At 51.5% G+C, this 24,222-nt stretch overlaps 2 protein-coding genes across 4 annotated transcripts; both read left to right on the top strand.

Moving 5' to 3' along the window:
• The first annotated feature begins 9,699 nt into the window (after window positions 1-9,699).
• Window positions 9,700-17,081, top strand: LOC136158533 (uncharacterized). 2 transcript variants are annotated; one of them, XM_065920340.1, is made up of 6 exons: window positions 9,700-9,816; window positions 10,045-10,080; window positions 11,048-11,191; window positions 11,442-11,597; window positions 16,326-16,737; window positions 17,000-17,081. In XM_065920340.1, the coding sequence occupies exons 2-5, from the start codon at window positions 10,075-10,077 to the stop codon at window positions 16,437-16,439; spliced, it is 420 nt and encodes a 139-aa protein (XP_065776412.1). In that variant the 5' UTR covers window positions 9,700-9,816; window positions 10,045-10,074; the 3' UTR covers window positions 16,440-16,737; window positions 17,000-17,081. The 2 variants fall into 2 exon arrangements, with proteins under 2 accessions (XP_065776412.1, XP_065776413.1); XM_065920341.1 differs by having other exon boundaries at window positions 9,753-9,829.
• A 146-nt stretch (window positions 17,082-17,227) lies between these two features.
• Window positions 17,228-22,924, top strand: ALDOA (aldolase, fructose-bisphosphate A). 2 transcript variants are annotated; one of them, XM_065924604.1, is made up of 9 exons: window positions 17,228-17,371; window positions 19,811-19,937; window positions 20,028-20,239; window positions 21,115-21,169; window positions 21,300-21,460; window positions 21,793-21,876; window positions 21,995-22,169; window positions 22,334-22,533; window positions 22,623-22,924. In XM_065924604.1, exons 2-9 carry the CDS (start codon window positions 19,826-19,828, stop codon window positions 22,716-22,718), a joined length of 1,095 nt encoding a protein of 364 aa, XP_065780676.1. In that variant the 5' UTR covers window positions 17,228-17,371; window positions 19,811-19,825; the 3' UTR covers window positions 22,719-22,924. The 2 variants fall into 2 exon arrangements, with proteins under 2 accessions (XP_065780676.1, XP_065780677.1); XM_065924605.1 differs by lacking the exon at window positions 17,228-17,371 and adding an exon at window positions 18,285-18,445.
• Window positions 22,925-24,222: the final 1,298 nt, after the last annotated feature.

Below are 24,222 nucleotides of genomic sequence, written 5' to 3'. Positions count from 1 at the left end.
ACAGGAAGAGGAGTTGGGGGAAATGAGAGCAGCCCAAGCAGCCACTGCTTTAACAGGCGGTATAGGATAACAGTTAAGACGGCAGGTCCTAGGGTGGGACCATCTGAATTTCAAATTCAGAGTCCACGGATAATAAAAGAAACATACCGTATGGCTCCATTTGGACGAAGTTGCAAACGGGTAAAATAACTTCCGTGAAAAATCTGAACAGTGTTTAACTTGATGGGAGGTACTGACTGGGAGGACACCTCAGGGAGCCTTCTGAGGGGTAGGGAATTATCGTGGGCGACTGGAAATGCACCTCCTATGTGCATTTTAAAGTCAACTGATTTTTTTTTTTTTTTTTTTTGATGGTGCCCAGAGACATGTGGAATCTTAGTTTCCCACCAGGGATGGAACCCTTACCCCTCGCAATGGAAGAAGTGTCTTAACCACGGGACTGCCAGGGAAATTCCTGGAATTTTTAAGACGTTAAACAAATTTAGGCTCTTCCATTCCCTGAGTGATAGTTGGCTCATCTCTGTGGGCCTCAATTCTTTCATCTGTGAAGTTAGGATAATAATAATACCAGCTCATTAAATGCTAATTATACAGACACTGATCTGAGTGTTTAGCAATATTAAGTCATTTTTTCAAAACAACTTTGCAGATGGGGAGTACTGTTGTACCCATTTTACAGGTGAGGAAACAGAGGCATGGAGAGAACTAGTACCTTTTCCAAGGTTATGCAATATAGTTTTTTCCAACCATATTTTCTGAATGTATTGGTCTCTCTCATGTTAAATGGATATAGAAAACTCATAAACTCATTTTCCTAAAGAAACTGAAAGTTTAAGAGAAAAAAAGGACCAAAACATCACTGAATACAATTTAGACGTGTCATCCACATTTTCAGAGCTTATCTCTGCCAGCACTTCTTACTTGTTTACTCCATATTTCCTCCTCTGGATGGGCCTTTGAAAATTAAAGGTTAAATCAAGAGGGAGATAAAACTGTTGAAGATGAGACTCTGGTTGCCTAACCAGTATCCATCTTTAACATCTTATTTTGTTGGAGACTGAAGTGTGCTTATTTAAAAAACTATATTTCCCAGCCTTCCTGGTAGTTAGTTAAAAGGCTGGCCAATGTAATAATGTAAACTAAAATCATTATGTGGGGTTATGAGGAAAGCACCTTTTTAAAAAGGGACACACTGCAGTCACAAAGAAAGAAATATGTGAAAAGATACAGAACTGAGGTTTGAAACCAGATAGCCTGACGCAAGTCTGCTCTGTCACCTTTCCTGCTCCTGTGTAAGCTCATTTCAAGGATTAAATAGAGATAACATGGATAACCAGGGTTCAGAGCCTGTTAGCTACATGGGCACTCACTGAACACAAGGCACTAAAATACTAATATACTTTATCCCATTTAAGCATCACTACAGTCTTTTGAATAATTTCCCCCATTTTATAGCTGAGAAGACTGAGGCTCAGAGAAGTTAGATGACTTGGTCTGGGATTGCACAATAAATGGCAGTGCTGGGACTCAGACTCGGGTCAATAGGATTGCTGCCCTCCAAGGTGGGAGCAGAAAGGAAAAGAGGCAGAGGGAGGAACATTAGGGGAGGCAGTGAAGAGGAAGCCATTTTCCCCTCTGGTGCGGAGGGCCAGTCATTGTCCTCTGCAGCCATGGGCTTACCCTGGAATAGAGACTGAGGAAGGGGGAGAGTCCTGGGCCATGAGCTGGTAAAGGTCCGGCCCTAGTTTCACTGGAATCTGGGTATTCTCTTCCACGTTTCTTTCCTTATCAGGTTCTTCCTGTTCAGAGTAAAACAGTCCAAGGCTGAATGGGCTTGCCTGAGAGAGATAAGTAAGGAGGGGAGAAAAAGAAAAACCGTGGTTTACAGCAATGGCTTTCACCATTTTTTTTTTACAGAGAGACCCATTTCATAACTCAGCACATGCACACACATGCCAAACTTTCTCACAGTACTTTTGGATTCTGATTATGTGCAGGGCACACTGTATTGTATCATTTTCCCCTTTCTATCATTTTTTATCTCCCAAAATGCTTATCATGACCCATTAAGCCTATTTCACAACCCACTTATGAGTAGCAACCCGAGTTGCTGGTTAAGGGCAGCATTTCTCAACTTCTTTTCACCATTGCTCCCTTAGCCTTTTTTAGACATTCTTTGTTTGCTAATGACCATTTTTCATGAACTTCTGATAACATAGATATACTGTATTTGTTGTTGTTCAGTTGCTCAGTCGTGTCCAACTCTTTGTGAATCCATGGACTGCAACATCCCACGCCTTCCTGTCCATCACCAACTCCCAGAGCTTGCTCAAACTCATGTCCATGGAGTCGGTGATGCCATCCAACCATCTCATCCTCTCTTGACCCCTCCTCCTCCTCCTCCCTTCAATCCTTCCCAGCATCAGGGTCTTTTCCAATGAGTCGATTCTTCTTATCATGGCCAAAGTATTGGAGCTTCAGCTTCAACATCAGTCCTTCCAATGAATATTCAGGGTTGATTTCCTTTAGGACCAACTGACTGGATCTCCTTGCTGTCCAAGGGACTCTCAAGAGTCTTCTCCAGCACCACAGTTCAAGGCATCAATTCTTTAGCACTCAACCTTTTTTATTGTCCAGCTCTCATATCTGTACGTGACTACTGGAAATGCCATAGCTTTGACTATGTGGACCTTTGTAGGCACCTATATATCTTGCTTTATATAGGGCTGCCCTGGTGGCTCAGATGGAAAAGAATATGCCCGCAATGCAGGAGACCTTGGTTTGATCCCTGGGTCAGGAACATCCCCTGGAGAAAGGAATGGCTACCCACTCCAGAATATCAATTTTTAAAAGATCCACTCCTGAATGAATTTCTACCCTCTTGGGGGGGGGGGCTCTTATCTCTGTTGAGAATGCACAGGAGACATCATCAGTTCAGTTGCTCAGTCACGTTTGACTCTGCGACCCTGTGGACTGCAGCACGCCAGGCCTCCCTGTCCATCACCAACTCCCAGAGCTTGCTCAAACTCACATCCATCAAGTCGGTGATGCCATCCAACCATCTTGTCCTTTGTCGTCCCTTTGTCATCCTTTGTTGTCCTGCCTTCAATCTTTCCCAGCATCAGGGTCTTTTCCAATGAGTCAGTTCTTCTCATCAGGTGGCCAAATATTGGAGCTTCAGCTTCAGCATCAGTCCTTCCAGTGAATATTCAGGACTGATTTCCTTTAAGGTTGACTGGTTTGACCTCTTTGCAGTCTAAGGGACTCTTAAGGAGATATCATAGCAACTCATTTTCTGAACCATCTTTACACACAGCATCCCAACATCCAGTGAAATAGTACTGGTCCCACTCTGCCCATGAATAAGCTGAGGCTGCAAGGTGATATTAATTATTGAAGATTGAGATGGCTGGTAAATGGACTAGGAATCCAGAGACCAACCCAGATCCTTGCTCAGCTGCTTAATCATCTTCTCCAAGGCTTCACTTCTTCAGGTGGAAAATGGTGGGATTTTCAAAGAAGTGTTCATTAAACCTCGGGTCCTCCCCCGCATATAAGCTAATAATAACAAACATTTATACTGGCTACCTACTCCAGTATTGTTGCTTAGAGAATTACATGGACAGAGGAGCCTGGCGGGCTACAGTCCATGGTGTTGCAAAGAGTTGGACATGACTGAGTGACTAACACACATACAGTATATATCAGATGTCAGGCACTAATCTATGCCCTTCGCATATTTTAACTAATATAATCCTTACAATAACCCAAGAGAGAGATACTATTATTTTTTTATTTTTCATATGGACCATTTTTAAGTGTTTATTGAATTTGTGATAATGTTGTTTCTGTCTTACATTTTGCTTTTTTTTGGCCACAAGACATGTGGAATCTTAGCTCCCCAACCAGGGATCTAACTCTCACCCCCTGCATTGGAAGGTGAAGTCTTAACCACTAGACCATCAGGGAAGTCCCATGGGAGATGTCATTATTAATTTCCTTTTTCAGATGAGGGAATCGAGGCACAGAGAGGTTGTGTGTCCTGCCCAGGGTCACACAGGTCAGAAGTCGCAATGCTGGGATTTGAACCTATAGTCTGGGTTCCAGAGTACCTGCTTTTAACCATGTCTGTTGAAAGGAAACATTTTATCAGTACTGAAAACACTGAAAACCAATATCACTTGTTGTAAATAACATAAACAAAATAAAATGAAAAAACTTGTTCTTACATTCTCGCTGGATATCATCCCACGCTCAGAATTCTGAGCTGGAGGCTTTCTCTCTCTTTGTTACAGACAAGACAAGCAAGGATAGAGAGGTGTTAAAGGGCTTCTGGCAGCAAAAGGAGACTTTGTCCTGGAATAATCAGATGTGTTGAAAGAGAACTGGAAAGAGAATGGCTTTCAGGTATGTGTGTGTGTGTGTGTGTGTGTGTGTGTGTGTGTGCGCGCGCGCGCGCGCGCGCGCCTGTGCACACACGCTTTCTTTCTGACGGGTGTACCATCTAAAACAGCAGTCCCCAAGAATTTTGGCATTAGGGACCGGTTTGGTCGAAGACAGTTATTCCACGGACCAGGGGGCTGAGGGTGGGGGTGGGAGGATAGGGTGGGGTGGGGGTGGGAGGATAGAGTGGGTTAGAGGGGTTCGGGGTGGTTTCAGGATGATTCAAGCTCATTATATTTTTGTCCACAATATTTCTAATCTAATGCCATCAGTGATTTGACAGGAAGTACCCAGTTGGTGGCCCAGGGGTTGGGGACCCTTGATTTAAAATAAACCCAAGATGGGACTCATTCCACACATTGTGGCCCGCTGTCTGGGCGTTCCAGGAGTGTCTGAACATCCCGAGGAGGAAGGCCGACACACCAGCCAGTCCTGGCTAGGGGTGCAGTCCCAAGCTACCAGCGCCTCCGGAAGGCAGCCGGCAGCGCCCGCAGGGAGTGGGGCAGCGAGGGGTGGCGCTGCCGCCGCGCCCATCAAGGCTCCGAAGACTTCCGCCGCAGCTTTCCCGCCCCAGCCTGGCCCCTCAGGTGAATCTCTCTCTCACCCCCCAAGGGGACCTCACACACCTGTCTCACAATTCACCCTGGACCTGGAGTTTACCGTTTCCCCTCTCTTTCAGCCTCCTTTAAGTCCAAATGCTGACTTGCACATCTTCTTTGCCTGGGTGCTGTGCCGCCTCGGCCCTGCGGAGGTGGGCCGGTGCGATTATCATCAAAGCCTGTGAATAAGTAAACGATAAGCGGCCAGAAGTGGCCTGTTTCCCACATGATACCCAGGAAAGGGTTCAATTCCCCCTCGCTGTGCTCTGGGGTGTGTCCTGGCCAGCATGCCAGATCATTTATTATTTAGTGCTTTTTTTTGGTATCGGTCCCAAGTTAGTTTCAGGCAAGTTCAGTCCCAGTCTTCATCTGTACAACAGAAAAGGGCGCAACAGGTGAGCTGAAGTGAGAAAATCAAGCATCCAGACCCTTTTTTTCTCCCATGGGTTGGCTGTGTGACCTTCGTCAAGTGTCAGAACCTCTCTGAGCTTCAGTTGAATACACAGAGTCCCATTGCCTGGGCTCAAATCTTAGTTCTGTCACTCATTAACCAGAAGAACTTATGTGAGTGATTGAACTCTGAGCGTCAGGCTTCTTATCTATAAAATGAGGGCAAGAGCAGTACCTCTACACAGGGCTCTGGGATGACTGAATGAGATGTATGTAAACACAGTTCCAATGTGGCATTGTAAATATTCACTGTGACAGTCATTAATGGTTCTTGTTGTTCATTTATTTATGTATTTATGGGCGCACCTTGCAGCATGCAGGATCTTAGTTCCCTGACCAGGTATCAAACTTGTGCCCCTAGCAGTGGAAGTGTAGAGTCTTAACCGCTGGACTGCCAGGGGAGTCCCCCTGTTTTGTTTTGTTTTTTTGAGCCCTCTTCTGTACCACTTCCTCTATATATTTGTCTACTAATCGTCACAATGAACCCTGTCAATTTCTTAGGTAATCCCTATTTGCCAGGGGAAGACTGAAGTTTGGGGAACTCAACTGACTGGCCCAAGGTCACCTAGACACATGGAGGCATAACTAGAATTCAAACCTATATCTTGCCTGGTTCTAAAATTCCTTTTCAACTGAGTCCTAATTTGTTTCTATCTGTAACATTAGAAAGTTTGGAAATGATAGTTTCTTCCACTTTCATTTTACTGTTAGGATGAAAGAAGACCAAGTCTGTGACGAGGGCTCTAACTGATGCTCTAACTCAGCTCAGCTTCTTATTCCCTCAGTGATAAGAAGTAATTATGTAAGCATAGATCTTTCATTTTCATAATAAGGAGGTTGATGAACCCCTTCTTCATCTCTGGGAGGCAATATTATCTGATGTCCCGAGGAGGGAATTGAAAGTATTAGATAAAAATCGGCACTGCCAGGTTCCCTTCCCACATCCAAGCCCAGGTCTGCAGATGTGTCTTTCATCGTCTGGGTTTTCTCTGCATCTCAGGTCCCCCATCCACCCCACGGTGAATGGAAGGATGCAATCTTTTACTCTCTTTCCCAGGGCCAGTATAAAACTACAGGTGAGACTATCTGACATTGCCAGCTTTGAACTTTAGGTAAAGGGAGGTCTTATGGCTATTTGGCTATTGTGAAGTCAGTTTCTCCCTGCTTCCAGTGAATGGTGTGATGTGGGTAGAAGTGGGGCCCTGGCAAAGGGGTGCATTCATCCCCCTCCTCCTAGCTTGCCTTGCAAAGAGCAGATCTGATGCCGTGTCCACCCTCCTGCATAATGTATGCACCTGTGGTAGGAACAGAATACCATCCGTGGCGAGTTTGGCCACTGCAGCCCATGGACGTGTCCAGAGGTCTTGCCAAGGCTGACGTCTCTCTGTTGGCAGGAGGTGAAGGGAGGGTGGGGGTGGGGCCCTGTGTCATCTGAAGCCTTTTCCTGGTCTGAGGTGGGAACTGGTTTCATCTTGGGTCTCAGGATTCTGCAAAGATAAGGGCAGATGAGAAGACAGCCCTAAGCAGGCAGTCTGACCCAGACTTAGATTCAACAGAGGTGACACTGGGAACTGCTAGACTCCGGTTTTCTGGGTTTGAAGCTCCCTCTGAGACGGCTGGAGTGGCAGAGCCAGTGGGAACTTCTCAGTGTGGTTGAGGGGTAAGGGGAGACCTGGAAACCAGGGACGCAGACCCTGGTGATTTCACACACCTCTTGTATTGGAAGGCAAAGTCCCAGCCCCTGGACTGCCAGGGAAGCCTCTCTCTTTTTAAAATATTTGTTTATTTGGCTGCCGGATCTTAGTTGTGGCATGCGAAATCTTTAGTTACAGCATGTGGAATCTAGTTCCCTGGGCTGGGCTCGAACCCAGCCCCCTGCATTGGGAGCTCGGAGTCTTAGCCACTAGGCCACCAGGGAGATCTCTCTCCTGGCAATTTCCTTTTCTTTTTTTTTAAATTTTTTTGGATGTGGGCCATTTATTAAAAAGTCATTATTGAATTTGTTGCAATATTGTTTCAGTTTCTGCAATATTGTTTCTGTTTTGGAACTTTGACCGACAGGCATTTGGGATCTTAGCTCCCTGACCAGGGATCGAACCAGTGCACTCTGCATGGGAAGGCAAAGTCCCAATCCCTGGACTGCCAGGGAAGTTCCTTTAAAAAAAATATATTTATTTATTTGGCTGCACTAGGTCTCAGTTGTGGCATGTGGGATCTTCAATCTTAGTTGCAGCATTCAGGATCTTTAGTTGTGATATATGAACTCTTCCTTGCGGCATGTGGGATCTAGTTCCCTGACCAGGGATCAAACCCAGACTCCCTGCATTGGGAGCTCAGAGTCTTAGCCACTGGACCACTAGGGAAGTCCCGACCCTGGCCATTTCTGTGGCTGCCTCCTGGTGTGGGAAACTCCTCGGGCAGCAGCCATGATGAGGTATATTGGGGCAGAGAATGTGCACAGAAGTAGGTGTACTGGGTTGCTTTCAGGGGAACATGCCAGGATGCAGTAACCAGGGGTGAGGTCTGAGGCCTCTTTGAAGGAGGTGTGCTTACATGAGTGTGCATGTGTGTGTGCATACGCACAGCATATGTGTGTGGTGAATCAAAAACTCAGCAAGAAAGTGGGAGGTCAAGGTGCCTGAAGAGTCTAGGGAACAGGGCATCTGGATAACATTACCTGATGGGTTGGATTCTATTCATTCATAGAATCAATAAGTACTCAGTGGAGGCCCCCCAAAGCCAAACTAAATGCTAGGGCTTGGGATATGAAGATGAATCCGACCCAGGCACTTGCAAGTCTTAACCGAGGAGTCAGGCAGTAAAATGAAGAATTTCAATACCTTGTGATAAGTGCTAGAGCAGCTATCCATATATGGTACCCAAAGCAGTCACCTTTGCCTAAGGCAGGCAGGAAGACCACCCTAAGGCAAAACTGAGCAGTGGTTCAAAGGATGAGGGTGTTAATTGGTGGTGGGGGAAGGGGGTGGGGGAGACAAGGGAAGGGTGTTCTATGCAGAGGGAATAGCAGCTATGAAACCCTATACAATGGTTCTGGAACCTTGAGCAGATCCTATGATGGAAACATGAATGAGCTGATGGGGCACAAAACAATTTTGTTTACAAACGATCTGATCAGTGATAAGCAACACCAGGACTGGAAATTTGTCTGCCTTAGTCTCTGCTAGGGTCCCAAAGTCTAGAGCAGTGCTTGGGACCCTGTTGGATACATCGTGAATGAATAAACCAAGGTGGATCAGTGGTGAAGAATCCACCTGCCAAGCAGGAGATGCTGGTTAGATCCCTGAGTTAGGAAGATCCCCTGGAGAAGGAAATGGCAACCCACTCCAGTATTCTTGTCTGGAAAATCCCACGAAGAGAGGAGCCTGGTGAGCTACAGTCCATGCGGTGGCAAAAGAGTTGGATACAACTTAGGGACTAAACACTAACGACAACAGGGGACTTCTCTGGTGGTCTGGTGGCTAAGACTCCCGTACTCCTGATACAGGCGGCCCAGGTTCCATCCCTGGCCAGGGAACTAGATCTCACGTGCAGCTGTCCAACTAAGACCTCATGGAGCCAAATAAATTAATTATAAATAAGTAAATAAACCGAAGGTAGATGGTACCCAGAGTGGATGGTGTGGATAGCTGGCTAAAGCATTTGGGCTTTACCCTAGAGTCAGTGGGGAGCCCTTTGGGGGGTTAAAAATTGAAAAGGCACAAGATCTGACCTGGATGAGAGGAAATCACTCTGATAGTGATATGAAGGGTGAAGAAATCAGATGATGAATCTTAAATTTGGGCACTGTCAATGAAGATGGGGGTCAGGTTGAAAAAATATTGAGGATAATCCTATGCCTTTAAGAAGTAGCTCTGATTTTAACAATACCCCTGGGAGGCAGGCGTCTCCTCGTTATACAGAGAAGAAAATGGACTCAGGCGCGGTGACTCGGCCGAAGTCACACAGCCAGTTGGCGGCATAGCCCGGGGGTTCAGTCTGGCCTTTGTGGCGCCGCAGGACCCAGCACACAATGTGGATCTGAGCCAGGCGTGTAGCGACGGGAACTCGCCCCTTCCACTCAGTAAATGCGGGAAAGTCCAGCGGATCGCTACTAAAAAGAGGAACTGGTGACCACAGACAGGAAGAGGGAAGCGAGGCGCGGAGAAAGAATGTTGGGTCTGGGCGGCCACCGTAGGAGCGATGCTCTCATCTCCATGGCAACAGCAAGAAGCGGCGGGAGGCCTCTGGGCGGTGCAGCCGCCACGGCAGATTGGAGTGGGAAAGGCGCGGAATCCGTGAACTGCCTGTGGCTCCGAGGGAGCAGGTGATGGGGTTAGGTCGGTGGAGGGAGCCCGGGGTTTAGGGAAAAACAAAGGGTCGGGCTGGGGCCTTCGAAGAAGGCGCTGCCCCGTACCCCCATCCTTACTGTTCGGACCAGAGACCATCGTTGGGCCTCAGTTTCCCCAAAAGGGAAATGGGAGGAGGAGAACGGGCACCCGAGCCCAATGGCCCCTCTCAGTCACTGAGGCCCAGGACTTTCTCTCCTCTGCAGCTCCTGGACTGACCGGCGGTGTCCTGCCCCATGGACGTGAGTCTTAGGCAACCCCCCCCCCCCCGTACCCCTCTCTGGCGCGGCCCCCTCGGCACCCCTAACTTACTCTGACTTTGCCTTTCTTGGCGCCTGGACTCGAACTCTTTACCCAAATAGACCCTTCCGGTTCAGGACAAGGTCTGTGAGACAGAAAGAGAGTGCAGGGGTGGCTTTGCCAAGGCAGGGCACACCGCACTCTGGCAAGATGAAGAGTTAGTCAGGAAAGCAAGGAGGAAAAGCATCCCAGGAAGAAGAAAGCGTGGGCAGAGACGTGGATGTGAAAGAGAGGCCAGGGAACAACCAGGACTTCAGTATGGCTGGAGTATAATGGGGGACAGAGGGAGAGGTGGGCAGGGCTAGACTAGAGCCTTTGTTACTGAGATAAGCTTGGACCGGGTCAGTGGGAGCCACTGATGGGCTGTCAGGGAGGGACGGATACTCAAGGACAGCTGGTATGGAAAGGGGCACAACTGCAGATTGCAAGACAGAGGCCAGTACTGTGGGCTGAGGGGTGGCAGAGTAGTGCAATGGAAACACAGACAAAAGGTCTGTTTGGAGAGGCATTCTGAAAGGAAGAGCGATAAGTCTTGGAAAAGTCTAGAATGACCAACAGGTCTCTGATGGCGCTGAAATGGGGATGACGAGAGAAAAGGCAGGTTTGGGGACAAGACGAAGATGAAGATGTTAGTTGCTATCGTGTCCGACTCTTTACGACCCCATGAACTGTAGCCCACCAGGCTCCTCTGTCCATAGGATTTCCCAGGCAAGAATACTGGAGTGGGTTGCCCTAGCCTTCTCCAGGGGATCTTCCCGACCCAGACAGCGTAGCCCTATTACTGTCTCCCCACCACATGGTGGCTGTTCCTCCCCGTATCCTAGCTACCTCCTGTGTCCCTCCTGGTGTTTCTGTGTCCCCGCAGCCCCTCCACATCTCCACGTCACCCTTTCTTCCTGCGCTGTCCAGGCCTCCTCTAGCCCGTGGACTCCAACCCCGGCTCCCGTCAGCAGCCCCTCCCTGCTGCTCCCCATCCCGGCCATCGTCGTGCTCTCCGTGGGCATCTATCTGTTGCTGTTGGGCCTTGTGCTGCTGACCAGGCACTGCCTGCTGGTGAGGGGCCTGGGGGGGGGGGGGCGCTGGAGGGTGGGCCCTGACAGGGGAAGAGGTCAGGCCGCATTTGCAGGCCCTTACCCTGGGACACCTTTGCCATTTAGTCTCCACATCGGGCCCTCACCTGGGGCCAGGAGACCCTCTTCTCTCCCCAGCTTAACCTTCTGCAACCCCTCTCCCCAAAACCGGGACTCAGCTGTCCCTCCCAACCTGCCAGCTGGCCGGGATCCTGAGCGCTGCCCTCTCCTAGGCCCAGGGCTGCTGCACGGACTGCAGCGCCCCCTGCAGGAAGCAAGGCGCCTCCAGGCCCCAAGACTGTTGTCAGACCTGTGCCGAAGCCTGTGACTTCCCCCTGCCCAGCCCAGCCCGCTACTTGGATGCCTGCTGCCCCCAGCCCGCCGAAGCTGTGAGTTCTCGTCCTGGCTCCTGGCCCCTGGCCCCTGAGTCCTCATCCTGGTATTCTCTGCATTCTTTTTTTTTTTTTCGGTTCAACAAAATTTATTACGGAGCACCTATTCTAGGCCAGGCCTAGTTCCAGGTACTGGGTCAGGTGGAGACAGGCGAAAACAACATAAACAACCTATCAGATATTTTCTGGTAATGAAAGCTACTTGGGGAAAGAAGAACAGGGCAGTAGCTGGAGAAGGGTGACCTATGTAACATGCAGGGCATACTTCGACCTCTGAAAATGGTAGTTAAAGAAGACAGAGCTCCTTCTGTTCTTGGAGTGAGTACAATGTTCTAGATACTGTGTGACTTCATTAACAACCTCCAGAGCTGGGTATTTTTAAAACCCTATGTATATATGTTTTTTGATTACAAAGTATACATATAAAAATACATAGAAAGTACAAGTCACTTTTTATAAGCCAGCCCGCTAACCAAGGTTACTAAGTTTTGTGTATGTCCCTTATATACTAATACACATACAGTGTTATCACTGTTGTATTTCACTGTTGGTAAAAATGTATGCCACAGGGACTTCCTTGGTGGTCCAGAGGCTAAGACTGCACTCCCAATGCAGGAGGCCCGGGTTCGATCCCTGGTCAGAGAACTAGATCTCACATGCCACAACTAAGACTTGGTGCAACCAAATAAATATTTTTTACAAAATGTATACCACACCTACTATTTCCTCCCAACTGCCACTTTCCCTTTTTAACTTGACATCACATCTTGGCTACCTGTCCATGCTGCTTTTATCCTCCTTTTGCAGGGGGTATAACTTGGCTCAGGGACATTTAGTTGCTTCTCCAGTGTTCCACAGGACAGTCTTGCACAGAAAATTGCTCCATCGTGTGTTGAAACAGAACTTTCAAGGAGAAGCCTGACTCACAGAGGACAGGCTGTTTTTGCATTTGTGGCTTTAAAGATGTTAAGTGTCATTGACCACCTTCCTAGGCCATGCTTATTTTGGGCTCAGAAATTTAGACAGCAAAGCTCCTGCCCTTGAAATCGGGACCTTGCCTAGGGAGGTAAGAGTGAGGGGAAAAGACCAAGCAAATGCAGAACTTGGGCAGACTGCAGTTGCAAATCCCTGCAAGAAGTTTTGAGTTTCAAAATCAATTGCGGGGCAAGGAGTTCTCCTCTTTCAGATATAATCTGCTTCTGATTTCTCAGGAGTAGTGCAGAGATGAGGCCCAGGGCTTGGGCTCCAGGGATCAAGGGGAAAAAGGAGAAGACCCTGGGTCCTCCAACCTCCTATTTTACAGGGAATGCTTACTTATAAAATGATTTCTTGTTCTCTGCCCTGGGGACCCCACTGCCTCTGCCTTCTGTCTGCAGGAAGGGATTGGTCAGGGGCTTCTCCTCCTCCCTGAGAATGAGGTGTGCGGTCTGGAGGGACTGATTCCTCTCACTGTCCCCTTCAGGGCTGCGGGGCATCCAAGCCAGGAGACCTGAAGGGCCTGATCCTACCCAGCTTCTGCCAGAGCCAGGACAGGTGCTAGAATGATGAATGGTGGGGCGGGGTCATTCCGTCCTTGGGCTGTCTTTCCACAAAGCACAGTAGGCCTCTGTATTCTTCAGTTTCCTTATAGTAACAAAAGCAACTGCAAATATTCACAGCTGTAGAAACTGGGGCACACAGAGGCCTCAAGCCTGGGCTGAGACACAAACCCAGGTTTCTCTTTCTGTCTATGGGAGAAACTCACCTGTGCTACATCTTTCCCAGGTGTGTCACGAGGAACTAATTCATTCATTCATTTATTTATCCACTTACCAAAGAGTTGAGACTTCCTAGTGGCTCAGACGATAAAGAATCCACCTGCAGTGTAGGAGACCCAGGTTCAATCCCTGGGTTGGGAAGATCCCCTGGAGAAGGGAATGGCAACCCACTCCAGTATTCTTGCCTGGAGAATTCCATGGACAGAGGTGCCTGGCAGAGGGTCACAAAGAGTCGGACATAACTGAGAGATTAACACTTCACACTACCAAAGACTTACGAAGTTACTGTTGAGGAACTGTGCTGGGCCCTGGGGGTGCAGTGGAAACAAGGCAGATGTGGCCCCAACCTTCATGGGGCTTACATTCCTGCAAAGGACAGAGAGAAATAACTAGGTAGTGACATTCAAGTGTGAGAAATGATGCAATCCAGGACAGTTCTGGTTCTTAAGCACTGGTATGATCAGAAGCAGGGATGAGGCTTAAACAGAAAGCCAGGCATCCAGGCCCCATGCCCAGTAGATTTGGAATGAGATTGGAATTTGTGAATCTTTAGCAAGTTCTTACATGGCAGACACACACACCAGGGTTAGAGCTACTGCTCAAGGGTAAGAGCTGTGACCAGAAAAGCTCCCCTTGGTGAGAACTCACTGTGTACTAGGCACCATGTTTCGTGCCTTTCACTGATTCCCCAAGTGACCTGGGAAGGAAGTGTTCTACTTCCTAAGTCCACTTCAGAGATGAGAAAAGTGTGTGTGTGTGTGTTAACTGCTCAGTCGTGTCCAACTCTGCGACCCCACGGACTGTAGCCTGCCAGGTTCCTCTGTCCATGGAATTCTCCAGACAAGAATACTGGAGTGGGTTGCCATTCCCTTCTCCAAGAGATGAGAAAACTGAGGCTAAAATCACGAATTGGCCAAACCTGGGCCTGAATTAGATTCAAACCCCGAGCTCCAAACAGTAATGATGGCTGGCCTTTACAACCTCAGAGTGAAAGAAGTCAGAGTGAAAAACTCCAGGGTCTGGGGAAATAGAGGGTTAACGGTCACGCGGAGCCCTTGTTTAATGTACTTAAAAAGCAGGTTCCTTCCAGAAGCCACAGGGCTGCCGGCGAGATATCCATTAGCTACTTCTTAATGACCAGAGCCAAACCCTGCCAGGAGGGCAGAGCCAAGAAATGCTTTTAATACCCTCTTCTCTGAGGTGAGGCCTCTCTCAGCCCAGTTCTGCACACAGAATGACGGTGCAGTCCTCCAAAATCCCACAGAGCTGACTTCAGCCCAGAGCAGACTCCCCAGAGACGCCCCCAGACCACACCCCCATCACAAACAAGGAAGCCGCCTTGCTTTTCCCCTCCGCCATGATACACTTCTGCCTCCTCCTAGAGAGACAATTCTTTTGGCAGGGGCCAATGCGCCCTCCCCTCACCAGAGCCCCTAGTGTTATCTGATCTCACCAGTCATCCGACACCGCACCCCGAAACCTCAGCTCTTCTAAAGGTCATTTCCCTATTCCTGGCTTGGCCCGGAGTCTGATTGAGCTGTGCAACTGTGCCTGTCACTAGCTCTGCCTCAGGCCTCAAGGAGCCAATCTTCTGTCACCCATCCTGGGTGTGACCCACTCTGGCCACTTGGCCTGACTTCAGTCCATGCCTGGAGCAGTGGCAGATCATCCGTGTCCCACGGCAGGAGAGGAATGCATTGGAGTGGACTGATTCTCCCTTCCTGTCTCTAAGGACATGCTGTTCCTATTCCATGAGAGGCAGACCTTCTGCCCCGTTTCTTCTTTGCCTGAAGGGGGAAAAATAATATGCTTTGATTGATTCACTCATTCAATGTTCATTTGTATCTCAGGCACCTGCTGAGCCTGAGTCCCCTGGTAGCTCAGTGGGGACAGGAGGTGAACTGTCCCTGCCTTAGCAGCGCTTGAAAAAAGCTGGTATTCATGGCCCTGGGAAGCAGTGGGATCAAAGGGGGATCTCAGGGCTGGAAGCAGGCAGGCCCAGCCCCATCCTTGCCCCCTTCCCTAGTTGTATTCCTTTGCATGATCACTCCCTCTCTGAACTTTAATTTCCTCTTTCGTAAGGAGGTCTTCTACTCAAGGTTCTGATAAATAAATGTGACTCTCTTTGAACAGTAAAAAAATTAAATATGAAAATTATCCTTTTTAAGGAAAACTAAAAAGACTTTTAAAAATCAATCATGAACACAGTCTGTGCCTGGCACAGAGTAGGTGCTCAGAAATGAAGTGTGAATGAGATCCAGCTTGGCCTCAGGCCATGGAAGAAATCCACAAAACCAGCAGGTTGTTTTCATCATAGTGTGTGTGTGCTTTCTCTGTCTTAATGACTTGCAACTGTATGAGGTTGTAAGGATATAGTAGAACCATCTCTGAGCTGAACATTGGCATGTAAGTGTGGGGCCAGGGCTAACTGATCTCTGGTCCTCAGTCTCCTCATCTATAAGATGGGAAGAAAGAAAGGATGTGTGTGCATGCTAAGTTGCTTTAGTCGTGTCTGACTCTTTGCTACCCCATGGACTATAGCCTGCCAGGCTCCTCTGTTCATGGGATTCTCCAGGCAAGAATACTGGAGTGGGTTGCCATGGCCCCCTCCAGGGGCTCTTCCCAACCCAGGGATCGAACTCAAGTTTCCGGAGTCTCCTGAGTCTCCTGCACTGGCAGGCAGATTCTTTACCACTAGTGCCAACTGGGAAGCCTAGAAGAAATGACCCCCGCTAAATGATTTCTTCCAGCTCCTTCCAGTTGTTAGGAACATTGCCTCCTGGCTGATTTCTCAACATCACAAGGAGGTGATTTGTTCCCATGAGTGGTGGATGGTACCCTCTGATCCACTGGGCAAGTGGGACTTTCCAGGCCTCTCTGTTTCCTTCTCCCTTGAAAAGGAAACAGCTTCAGCCTCTGGTCCCCCTTCCCTCACTCACCTCCCTTACCCCATCCCCCTCTCCCGCAGGACTGGGCCCCTCGCTGCCCTCGCTGCTGCCCGCTCTGCGACTGTGCCTGTGCGTGCCAACTTCCTGACTGCCAGAGCCTCAACTGCCTCTGCTTTGAGATCAAGCTCCGATGACGACCCCTCAGGGTCCCTGCTCTTTGGGGAGCGGCCAGCCCCCAGGGCCCACAGGCCCTGTTCCCTGAGGGGACTCAGGACACCTTTCTCCAGGCCAGTGGAACCACAAATGGCCTGCCCAGCTCACCGGCCTGGGAACCGGCAGTGGAGAGCCTGGCTCCCTGCAGAGCGGGACTCACAGAGCCCTTGGCCAGCAGGCCGGCAGCCCCTTAGCAGGGCCAGGAGAGAGAGGGGCTGGTGCTCCGGCAGGTCCCCCTGCCCTTGTCTCCCCTCCCCAAGTAACTGATCATATTTGAAGGTGAGGATGGGGGACACTGCTCACCATCCAGAGCATGGGACAAACTTGAGCCTTGACTATCAGGATGTAGGATTACCCCAGGCACACCCTGTCCATGGACTCTTGGTTATTTTGAAGTCTGAGTGTAGGGCCTGCCTGTGGTCTGCCTCTGAAGAATCAGGACAGCCCGTGTGAGGCCCAGAGTCAGGGGAGGGGGGATCTGAGGAGGAGGCAGGGAAGGCCAGAGGTCTGAGTCCCCTTACCCCTCCTTCCTTCCTCACAGATCGCTGTCCAGAGATTTCTCTTGACAGCCTGTTTAGGGCCTCAGTCTGGATTTCCAAGGAAGAAATCTCTGAAGTACCCGGTGAGTGGGCAGGGGGCCCTCCCCCCACCCCGAAAATAGGCAGGCTCACAAGCTTCTTCCCCATCCTTCACTTTAGGCCCCACGCTGGCCTGAATGTCAGGGGCTTCAGATTTCCCTAAATATAGGTCCCTGCCAGGAGATCTGTGGCGAGCAAAGGGCAGGGGTCACCGGAGAAGGTCGGGAACATCGGCTGGGGGGAGGGCGGGAGCTGCCTTATAACCCAGCCCGGGCGGGGCCTGGCTCACTCGCTGCTGACCAGGCTCGCCCGCGCCTTTGGCTTCCTCCTCACAGGTGGGCTCCAGTCGGACGGAGCAGGGTTCGGGTTGGGCGGAAGGCTCCGAGATTTAGGAGGGGAGACCTGGCCGGTAGGATGGGGAGGCTCGGAAAGGATCTGGGAGGCCGACAGCCGGGGGGATGTATTTGATTTTGGAGAGGGAAGTCGGCGCCAGGGAGTTTTCCAAGGACTCTGGCCCCACATCCCCAGACTGGCTCAGTCTGAGCGGCGGCCCGAGCGGGTTCCCGCCTGGTCCCGCTTCCGCGGGCGGGCGGCGGGCGCGTGCGCATTCGCGGGCCACGTTGACTCTCCGGGTCCCGGGAATCGGACCTGCAGGCATGGAGCGCGGACGCGGCGGGGACACCCGGAACCGCTGCCGGCTCGCGCTCCGGGAGCCTGCCCGCGCCGCCCTCTCCTGCGCCCGGGCGGGCAGTCGCCGAGCCCCTGGATTCGGTTACAATGTGACACTCGCTGCCTCACCGCCACCGGAAGCTAGGGCTGTCCCGGGCCGCCCGATGGGCCTGCGGGAGGGAAGCTGAACCTCAATGTTTTCGGGCTCTGCCCGCTTTTCCTCCGACCCCACCCCATCCCCATCTCCTCCGGGGCCCAAAATCGGCTGAGTCACTGCGCCCCGAAGCACGCCAGGCCGAGGGGAGGGGGGTCGGGGGAGGAGAGGAGGGAGGGGAGGGCGCCGGCGACCCGCGGGATGTGGCCCTAGTCACGTCCGAGGGGGAACGAAGGGGAAGGACTCGGGTTCTCGCTGCACAGTCCCCGCCCAAGCGCCGCCTCCCAGCTTCGCCTTTCGGGGGCAGACTTTCGCACATTTCCTCGCCTGCCATTGGACGCCGGGGCGCCTCCGGCCCCCTGGAAAGGGAAAAACCCGGCGGGGGGCGGAGCGGTGCCTTTATAAGGCCGGGCACCACCTCCTGCCCGCCCGCCTCCGCGCCCCACCTCAGGAGTAGAATAGGCTGCGTTCCCCTTGGAACGCGCCGCGGAACCAGAGTCCTGGTGACGAGTGCCGCGTTCGCTGCCTTAGTCCACTCCGCCAGCCCTCCACCGTTGCGCCCCGTCAGCCCCTTCTCCGGTGCCAGGTGAGCGCCCCTCGCCACGTGCGAAGGTCAGGGAAGGGGTCGTGGAGAAGGATCCCGGGGGCAGAGGCGGGTCGGGCGTCCGCAAGGAGCGCCCCCCAACCCGGCCCCAGCACCTTCCTCCTCCGCCACCACCCACACGTTTGCTCCCAGCCCGGACTCTCCGACTCTTCCAGCGTGAGCTCCCTGGGTTTGCTGCGCAACGCAGCGACCGCTCCGCGCGCTGAGTCACACCGGGGAGGAAGGAAGCCGGGCCAGATGAAGGGCCGTTCCCCGCTCCCTTTTTCTTGTTAAGATTCCGGGTGCAAAGATGATGGCCCCTTTGCCTCTGCAGGGATCCTAGGAGGCATCGAGGGGTGAGAGCCAGCTCATTTACTGCCTCAGGGTTCCCGAAAGCGGGTGGTTGGTTGGTCCCTGTCCTGGGAGACGGGGACCCCTGGCCAGGAGGGGAAACCCCTTGGCAGCGCATGATGCCCCGTTAACACTTTACCTATCTTTCCTTATCGGGTGACCTTGATTCTGAGCCTGGAACAGCTGCAGCCGCGGAGCAGACAGGAGCATTTTCAGGGGAAGGGGTGGGGCGTTTGCCTCTCCTCCACGTTCTCTTACCCTGTGTGAAAAGTGAGGACAAACCTCACTCCTTTCCTCCACCCCGGGCTAGGCTTCCTCCGCCGCCCTTTTCTGGGGTTGTGAGGACCACCCCCCTTCACCACCACCTTTTTCCTAACACCTTCCTCCTAACACCCTCCCCCCACCTTGGGGGGAGCAGCCTGACCTTGGGTGTCCTTGAGGCAATGGAGCCTGGGCCAGCCCTGGGATCTCCGGTGGATTGGAAGGAACACCCTTATCGCAGCCAGAGATCTGAGTTCTAATCTCAGATCAGGCCCTTGGGTTGCTGTGTGGCTTGAAACACAGTTTTTTTCCCTTCTCTGGCTTCTTTCAGATGAGGACGTTGGGCCTTCTGCCTTCCGCACAACTTCTCATTCCAAAATACTCCGTTTGGTTTTGCTTCCAGGCAAGGTGACCCCCATGGCACAGCGCAAGCCAGAAGGGTCCGGCTTCCACATGACCTGCCTGTCCATGGCTCTGGCCTATTCCTTTAGGCCAGATGCCAATATACAGCCCCACCCTCAGCTGGGTAACACCCAGAAACAAACAGAGTTAGGAAAGGTACAGGAGGCAGGCCTAGTACAGGGAAGCTGGGTGTAAGGGAGAGCCTGGGGCAGGAAGTGCCCCGAGACCTGCCGGGAGTGGGGCAGGGGAGGTAGGGAGCCTTTCCCCTGACCTCCAGGCAAGGGGCCCTGCTGGTTAGGAGACCAGGGAAAGACTCCACTAACTAGCCCTCCCCCATGTGTCTTCTCCGCCCAGGAACTGACAGGCACCATGCCCCACCAATACCCAGCACTCACCCCGGAGCAGAAGAAAGAGCTCTGTGACATTGCTCACCGGATTGTGGCTCCGGGCAAGGGCATCCTGGCTGCAGATGAGTCCACTGGTGCGGGCAGGGCACAAGGGGAGGAGGGTCCAGGGGTGGGGTTGAGGGGCTGACTGACCCCCTTAATCACCATGTGATGCTTTCCTCCAGGGAGCATTGCCAAGCGACTGCAGTCCATTGGTACCGAGAACACGGAGGAGAACCGGCGCTTCTACCGCCAACTGCTGCTGACCGCTGACGACCGCGTGAATCCCTGCATCGGGGGCGTCATCCTCTTCCACGAGACGCTCTACCAGAAGGCCGATGATGGGCGTCCCTTCCCCCAAGTTATCAAAGCCAAGGGCGGTGTCGTGGGCATCAAGGTGAGGGGGCCAGGCCTTGGGGTGGGAAATGTGAGAAGAATGTGCGTGTGCTAAGTCGCTTCAGTCATGTCCGACTCTTTGCAATCCTATGGACCATAGCCCACAGCCGCCTCTGTCCATGGAATTCTCCAGGCGAGAATACTGGAGTGGGTTATCATGTCTTCCTCCAGGCGATCTTTCCAACCCAGGGATTGAACCTGCTGCGCCTCTTATGTCTCCTGCGTTGGCAGGCGGGTTCTTTACCACTGCCACCACCTGGGAAGCCCAGTGAGATGGATGAGGGGCAAGGAAATCCAGGATAACAGGCAGGGGTCGGGGTGGGGATGAACTGGGTGGAGAGACTTGGGTGGAGTCTGCCCCATCACCTCCAAATTGTGTGTAAGAAGCCAGTAACTTATGGGACTTGCTTGGCATTTTAATCCTTGTGATTTTAAAAGCCACATGTTAAACCATTGAAAAACCAGAAGCTCAAGGCCATGAAGTGTTTTGCTCACACTTAGTAAATGGTAGAGTTCAAGCTGTCTGTGTGTATCTTGCCTCTTGGGACCAGATACCATGGCTAAGTGAAACACTGGCAAACCAGGAAGGATACTTGAGAGATGAAGTAAAGCTGGGACAGGGTGGGGCTACAGAGGAGAAAAAGACTCTAGAGCAAGAGGTTTTGTTGTTGTTTTTTAAATATTATTTATCTGGCTGCACTGGGTCTTAGTTGCGACACACAGAATCTTCACTCCTCATTGCGGAACATGGGTTCTTTAGTTGCGGCAAGCAAACTCTTGGTTGTGGCGTGTGAGATCTAGTTCCCTGATCAAAGATTGAGAAAAGGGCACCAGAGACTACTTCCCATCCTATCTTGTTGCTCTCCACTCCCGCAGGTAGACAAAGGTGTGGTACCCCTGGCAGGAACAAATGGCGAGACGACCACCCAAGGTGAGAACCACTTAGCTCCTGGCCCTACTGACCAGCCCACCCTGGTCAGTACCCCTCTGGGTGCCCGGGCCATGTGGGAGCCACCTGCCCCCTCTGCTGGCAGGCTCTGACCCCTCTGTCCCCTCTTCAGGGCTGGATGGGCTGTCAGAGCGCTGTGCCCAGTATAAGAAAGACGGAGCTGACTTTGCCAAGTGGCGCTGTGTGCTGAAGATTGGGGAACACACCCCTTCTTCCCTCGCCATCATGGAAAACGCCAACGTCCTGGCCCGTTATGCCAGCATCTGCCAGCAGGTGGGCCCGTAGGTTCCCAGCAGGCCATGTCCCACCTAATTCCATTCCAGTGTATCAGATGGCCTCCCACCCGTCTGCCAGCTTAGCCCACTCCAAATCCTTACCAAGCTCCAGGCTTGGGTTCATCAAGGGCTCTGCGAGCAGAAGGGCAGAATAAGGATTATGTGGGTGGATCTGTGGAGAACGCTAATCTCCTCCAATCTGTTTTGAATCGGGAGGGCTGTGTAGCCAGGAGTCGTGGAGATAAGATCTTGGTGCAAATAGCTGTGGAGGGCTGGAGGTGGGGCTCAGGGTTAGGAGGCCTCATTGCTACCCTGTCCCTCACCCCACAGAATGGCATTGTGCCCATCGTGGAGCCCGAGATTCTTCCTGATGGGGACCATGACTTGAAACGCTGTCAGTATGTAACTGAGAAGGTAGGTGGCCTGCCTGCCTGGGCAGTGAGGTGGACTAGGGAGCTGGGTCGGGGCCCCTTGGGGGTGACCCTCGTCCCCCCAACTCCACCTCACCCCACTTTGGTCCGCCCCGCTGTAGGTGCTGGCTGCTGTCTACAAGGCTCTGAGTGACCATCACATCTACCTGGAAGGCACCTTGCTGAAGCCCAATATGGTAACCCCAGGCCACGCCTGCACCCAGAAATATTCTCACGAGGAGATTGCCATGGCAACTGTCACGGCGCTGCGCCGCACAGTGCCCCCTGCTGTCCCTGGTGAGACCCATTCCTCATCTTGACCTCTGGGAGGTAGATGAACTTACCTGTGATCTTTGTGCCCCTGTGGTCTTGATTTCCAGGTCAGCTTCTAGGGCCTCCTTCCAATCCCCTGGGTTGCTTGACTACAACCCCTCCCCCCATGTCACCCCCTCATTCTACAGGGATCACCTTCCTATCCGGAGGCCAGAGTGAGGAGGAGGCATCCATCAACCTCAACGCCATCAACAAGTGCCCCCTGCTGAAGCCGTGGGCCCTGACCTTCTCTTATGGCCGAGCCCTGCAGGCCTCTGCCCTGAAGGCCTGGGGTGGAAAGAAGGAGAACCTGAAGGCTGCCCAGGAAGAATACGTCAAGCGAGCCCTGGTAAAGATGGGGCAGGAGGCGGGCAGGGTGCTGGGGTGGACGGGATTCTGAGAAGGGACCTTCTCACTCTGGCTCTTCTCCCCTCTTAGGCCAACAGCCTTGCCTGCCAAGGAAAGTACACCCCAAGTGGTAAGGCAGGGGCTGCAGCCAGCGAGTCCCTCTTCATCTCTAACCACGCCTACTAAGCTGATGTGTTCTAAGGCTGCCCCCTCAACACTCCAGGCCCCGTCCCCTCCCACACTCACTCTTGAAGAGAGGGGGCTTCATCTGGGGCTCCAGGCTGCTCTTTCCCGTCACTCTTGCCTCCTTGTGACATTGGTGCCTGGTGTTGTCTCTGTGCTAACTCCACCGTTTCCAGCCTACTGCCAATAAACAGCTATTTAAGGGGGAATCTGGTGTCCATGTCTGGTCTCTAGGTCAGGGGAGGCCTGGGAAAGGTGGCAGAGCCCAGAGAAGAAAGAGCCCTTGCTTTATGTTCTTCCTTCTGGAGCAGAAAAGTAGGTGAAGGAGATGGACTCCTTTAGTACTGTGTTTGATGCTTACCTGGGGCTTCATGAGAAAAGCTTGTGGATTTTCTTCCAACCACACAGTGCTCTGCTCCTTCCACCAGCAGCATCTGATAAGGCCTTTACAGTTAGGAAGTGTGTGTGTAACTGCCATTCTTAGGAGGTTGCAGCCTCAGCCTCAGTTTTAGGCCCAGAACTCACAGGTATAGAAGGCCCTTGTGATATACACACACAAAAAAACAGCCACTGACAAAAAATAAGCTGTAAACTGGGCAACATGATAAGTATTCTACAGCAGTAGGCTATTCCCAGTTCCTCCCTAAGACATCTTGCTGGGAAATTTATTGATTGAAACAAGATTATGAATGCATATCCTTAGTCTATACTTTTGAGCTCATCAGTCTTCCCATCTTTAAAAGGAGAAGGGATTAGACTGACTTCTGAGCTGTGGAACCCCTTGAAGAACCTGAGATCCCAACACCCACATCAACAACACAGACACACAAATGTGTACAAACAGAACTGTGGAGCTCAGGTTCCAGTTTTAAGAACTGAACCTCTGTGGCTTCTGCATTCAATGCAGCCAGAATGAGGGTCCTGCACTTACCCTATGTCATGCCTAGAACGCTTCTCCATTCACCCAGGCTGTGGAGTACAGTAACGACACCAGATCTTTTCAGGTATTAAAGATTCTAGTCATAGCCAGGGACTGCGTTAGTCCTGCCACTGCCCAAATTTCCTGATATGTGAACCCTTTCCTGTCTGAGCTCCACTTTAGAGGAAGAAAAAAATTTTTCATCTTTCCGATCTCTGGATCTACTGAATCCCTATAGTCATCTGCATAGAAGCCTAGCACCTCCTGGGAGTTAAGAACTTTGTCCTTTCCTTTTCTCTGAACATTTGCATCTGTTGCCCTTATCCAAAACCGAACTGTATCTAGTGTTCCTTCTAATTGGCCGGCCTCACTACTGCTCTCTGTGAAACGGCCTGAAGTAAAGCAAATAGAAATTGAGGGTCCATAGAAGATAGCAAAAAGGACATTCCAAAAGGCCTCTGGCACCAAGAAGTTTGTTTAAAGACCAGTCACTTCCTCTGCCTGCAGCAAGAAACTAGGGAAGCAGAGGACTTCAAATGCCAGTTTAGGGTGTTTTTATAAAGTTTATAACGACAGTGTGAACGCCAG

The sequence above is a fragment of the Muntiacus reevesi genome, chromosome 2 (assembly GCF_963930625.1).
Source record: "Muntiacus reevesi chromosome 2, mMunRee1.1, whole genome shotgun sequence".
In the NCBI taxonomy this organism is placed as follows: Eukaryota; Metazoa; Chordata; class Mammalia; order Artiodactyla; family Cervidae; genus Muntiacus; species Muntiacus reevesi.
Note: the sequence above shows the minus strand (reverse complement) of the source record. Positions and strands in the feature narration are given on the sequence as shown.